Source organism: Bison bison, unplaced genomic scaffold (genome assembly GCF_000754665.1).
Source record: "Bison bison bison isolate TAMUID 2011002044 unplaced genomic scaffold, Bison_UMD1.0 scf7180017847483, whole genome shotgun sequence".
Lineage (NCBI taxonomy): Eukaryota > Metazoa > Chordata > Mammalia > Artiodactyla > Bovidae > Bison > Bison bison.
The window spans coordinates 8,171-12,075 of NW_011478056.1; the positions used below are offsets into that span (position 1 = coordinate 8,171).

At 46.9% G+C, this 3,905-nt stretch overlaps 1 protein-coding gene across 1 annotated transcript in view; it reads left to right on the forward strand.

Annotated features, from left to right (window-relative positions):
• Positions 1-1,493: 1,493 nt before the first annotated feature.
• Positions 1,494-3,905, forward strand: part of LOC104991015 (killer cell immunoglobulin-like receptor 2DL4) — a 4,927-nt gene continuing 2,515 nt past the window's right edge. The window contains exons 1-3 of the mRNA XM_010843390.1: positions 1,494-1,540; positions 1,763-1,798; positions 3,036-3,363. Of these exons, the coding sequence (XP_010841692.1) occupies positions 1,507-1,540; positions 1,763-1,798; positions 3,036-3,363 (398 nt within the window). The 5' untranslated portion in view covers positions 1,494-1,506. The remainder of the gene's footprint in view (positions 1,541-1,762; positions 1,799-3,035; positions 3,364-3,905) is intronic.

The window sequence follows — 3,905 nt, forward strand, 5'->3', positions numbered from 1 at the left end:
CATGAAAAAATAATAATGCTAGTTGGCAAAATAAAAAGATGAAGTATACTCTGAGATAGACAGTATGGTGCCACTAACCATATTAGGCTGACTACATGCATGCTAAGTCAACTCAGTCATTTTTGCGACCCATGGATTGTAGCCGCCCAGGCTCCTGTGTGCATGGGATTCTCCAGGCAAGAATACTGGAATCGGTTTCCATTCCTTTCTCCAGGGGATCTTCTCGACCCATCAAACTCAGGTCTCTCAGGTCTCTTGCAATGACAGGCAGATTCTTTACCACTAAGCCACCAGAGAAGCCCTCTCAGTTTTCTAAAAAGAACAAAATCCTGACTGTTGAGAACATGGATTGACTTGGAGGTCATTATGCTTAGTGAAAAAAGTCAGACAGGGAAAGAGAAATGCTGTATGTTTTCACTTCTATGTGGAATCTAAAAATCAAAATAGTGATTTCCTTGATTGTCCAGTGACTAAGACTCTGGGTTTGCAATGCAGGGGGTCCAGGTTCAATCCCTGGTCAGAGAACTAGATCCCACAAGCTACAACTAAAAGGATACCACATTCCACAACTCAGATCTGATGCAGCCAGATAAACAATAATAAGTACTAAGAAAATAAAAATAAATGAGCATATATAACAAAAGAGAATCAGGCTCACAGATTCAAAGGAGAAACTAGTGGTTACCAGAGGGGAGAGGGGAATGGGATGGGTGTGAGGGGCAACAAAGTATGTAGACTGGATTAAGAAATACCAACAACCATTTATAGAATAATTAAGTCACAGGGCTATAATGTCTGGCACAGGGAATATAGTCAATATTGTATAATATTTTGTAATGTGTGTAATCTCTGAAAATGCTGAATCACTATGTAATACACCTGTAACTAATATAATATTGTAAGCCAACAATTCATAAATTTTTAAAAATTGTTACATGTTCCAGGAACTTGGCAGTGCATACATACAGGGAAAAGAAAATACAATATAGGAAAATCCATAAATTTTTAAAAATCATGAAATTAGCATTTTAAGTAAAGACATTTTTACTGTGGATGTCATAGAGATGGTTGAACATTAAAGATAAAATATAATGCTTGGAAATTTTTTAATATAGGAATGAAATAAGAAATTCTATGAAAATCATATCAAGAATGAAAACAGAAAATAATTCAGTGCCTCAAAGTCATAGCAGATTAGATATTGCAGCATACATTTTTGGTAAACTTGAAAATGTAGCCAAAGGTGGGTTGGGCCAGAGGTTGTGGTTCAAGTTTGTTAAACAATCTGAAGAGACAGCACTGGCCTTAAAATTTTCCAGGAAGCCCAATTCCTCCCTCAGCCGGGCCCCCATACACTGCTTTTTTTAAGGTAAGAAGAGCCTATGTGAGTCACCTTTCTGTCCTGTGGTCAGCTTGCACACGACGTTAGTTGGGGCGTCATCATAACATCCTGTGTACTCTTCAGGTCTTTAAAGCTGCTGCCTGCTGCTCAGTAGAAGCAGCGCCATGCTGTCTGCCATCATCAGCCTGGCATGTCTTGGTGAGTCCTGGAAGGGAACGAAGCCTGATGCAAATATTGACCAGGAGGGCTGGGTCCACCTTAACAGAGAGCCCTGCCTCCACAGGGGCAAAGTGGACCTTGATGGTTGAGTTCGTCAAGGCCGAGCAACATCCTTGCCAACGAGGCCCACACACCAGGCCAGGGGAGTAGGAGGCCAGGTCTGACATGAGATGGATCGTCCATCATGAGTCTCTCTTCCAGGTTTCTTCTTGATCCAGAGCATCTGGGCACAAGAGGGTGAGTCTTTCCCCCAAACCGTGGTTGCCATCCTCCTCAAGTAAGACTCTCTTGTAATAGGAGGGGAGATGGCGCAGAAGGTAGGGTGATGGGTCAACCATGGGGAGTCATAACCATATGAGGGTGGTCTTTTGGAAGTAGAAAATGGGAGCCCAAGGTGGCTTTGATGGTAAAGAGTCTGCCTGCAGTGAGGGAGACCTGGGTTTGATCCCTTGGTTGGGAAGATCCCCTGGAGAAGGAAATGGCAAGCCACTCCAGTATTCTTGCCTGGACAATTCCATGGATACAGGAGTCTGGTGGGCTATAGCCCATGGGGTCACAAAGAGTCAGACACGACTGGCTGACTAACATTTTCAGGGAAATCTAGCCCCCAGTTCTGGCCCAGAGACCCTCCCCCAGATACTCTTCCCTCTGCTGAGCCAGGCTCTATGGGCACCTACAGGAGACTGTGATGCTCAGAGCTGGGGTGACTGCGAGGGACTGGTGTTATCTGTAGACTGAGGGAAGGCAGCAGGGCCAGGGACCACAGACCCTTGGAGGACAAGGTGATGACTCAAGCTCTCCAGCAGTTCCATGGATAGGCATTGCAGAGAACTGCTGCTGCTGGCTTCCATTCAGAATAAGAGGAGAACCTATGCCCTGCACCCTGAGATTCCAGAAGGTTCTACCACAGGCTCCATCATGTCCTGTGTTTCTCACGTGAGCTGACATCATTTCACTCACACAGTTTGTTCTTCCATTGGGTGTCTATTCCGTCTTGTTTTATAAAACAAATTTTACATTATCAACATCCAGGAAGAGTCTGTTAGTCAACACTTGCCCAAAATTCTCAGGCTTCCCAGGTATCTCAGTGGTGTAGAACATGCCTGCAATGCAGGGGCTGCAGGAGATGTGGGTTCAATCCTGGGGTTGGAAGATCCCCTGGAGAAGGAAATGGCAACCCACTACAGTATTCTTGTCTGGAGATCCCCATGGACAGAGGAGCCTGGAGGGCTACAGTGCATGGGGTCACAAGAGTCAGACATGACTGAGCATACACACACACTCAAAATTCTCAGCAGATGTTTTTCATGTAGGGTGTGCTATGCCCCTGTGGTGTGGGAATCTCCATGGAGCACAGGTTCCCCTGGTTTGAAAAGGAGCCTTAGAGATGTGGGAAGAGGGAGGGTCCTCTGAGTCCATCGAGGGGAAGGGGTTCCCCATTTTCTACTGTAAACCGTGCATTCTTCTCCCCCAGGTGGTCATGACAAGCCCTCCCTGTCAGCCTGGCCAAGCCCCGTAGTTCCTCAAGGACAGCATGTGACTCTCCGGTGTCACTCCCCTCTCAGATTTGACAGGTTCAGGCTGCACAAGGATGACAGAACCAATGTCCCTGAGCTCCAGGGCATCATATTCTGGAAGAACTTCCTCATGGGCCCTGTGACCGAAGCACATGCAGGAACCTACAGATGTCATGGTCACTACAGTCACCTCCCCACTGTGTGGTCAGCACCCAGTGACCCTCTGGAGATTGTGGTCACAGGTCAGAGAGCTCTTGTCCAGAGAGGCCACCCGTTGTCCCGGTCTCCCGGATCCCAGTGGGAGTTTGAGTCAGGGTCCAGTCAGAACGACAGGAAGTTCTCCAGGCATTCTAGATAAAAACCTATTTAATAGAGGAAATTGGGTCCCACAGTGGGCAGAATCATGGTGCCCCGTGATGCCCGCATCCTAAAATCCCAAATCTACGATTGCTACGTCCCATTCCAGGGAAATGAAACCGCATGTGGAACTAAGGTTGGTAAGCAGGTGACCTTGAGATGAAGAGGTTTTCCTGCAGATGTTTCTGTGCTTTCAATCTCTCCCACTCTGAGTGGTCAGCCCCTCAGTGACCCTCTGGACACGGTGATCACAGGTGAGAATGTCAAGGGCTGGCATACAGACTGGATGTACCAGGACGTGGAAGCCCCAGGTGGTGGTGTGGGAGATGAGAGAGGGGTGCTATTCATGGGGAGAAACCGACTTGGTGAGAGTTGCATCCAAGAGACAAAGAAAGAGGAGAAACAAGTACAGACCACCTGTTATAACAGAAAAGACAGGTGCAGGGGCAGAGACAGAGGAACTCAGAGAT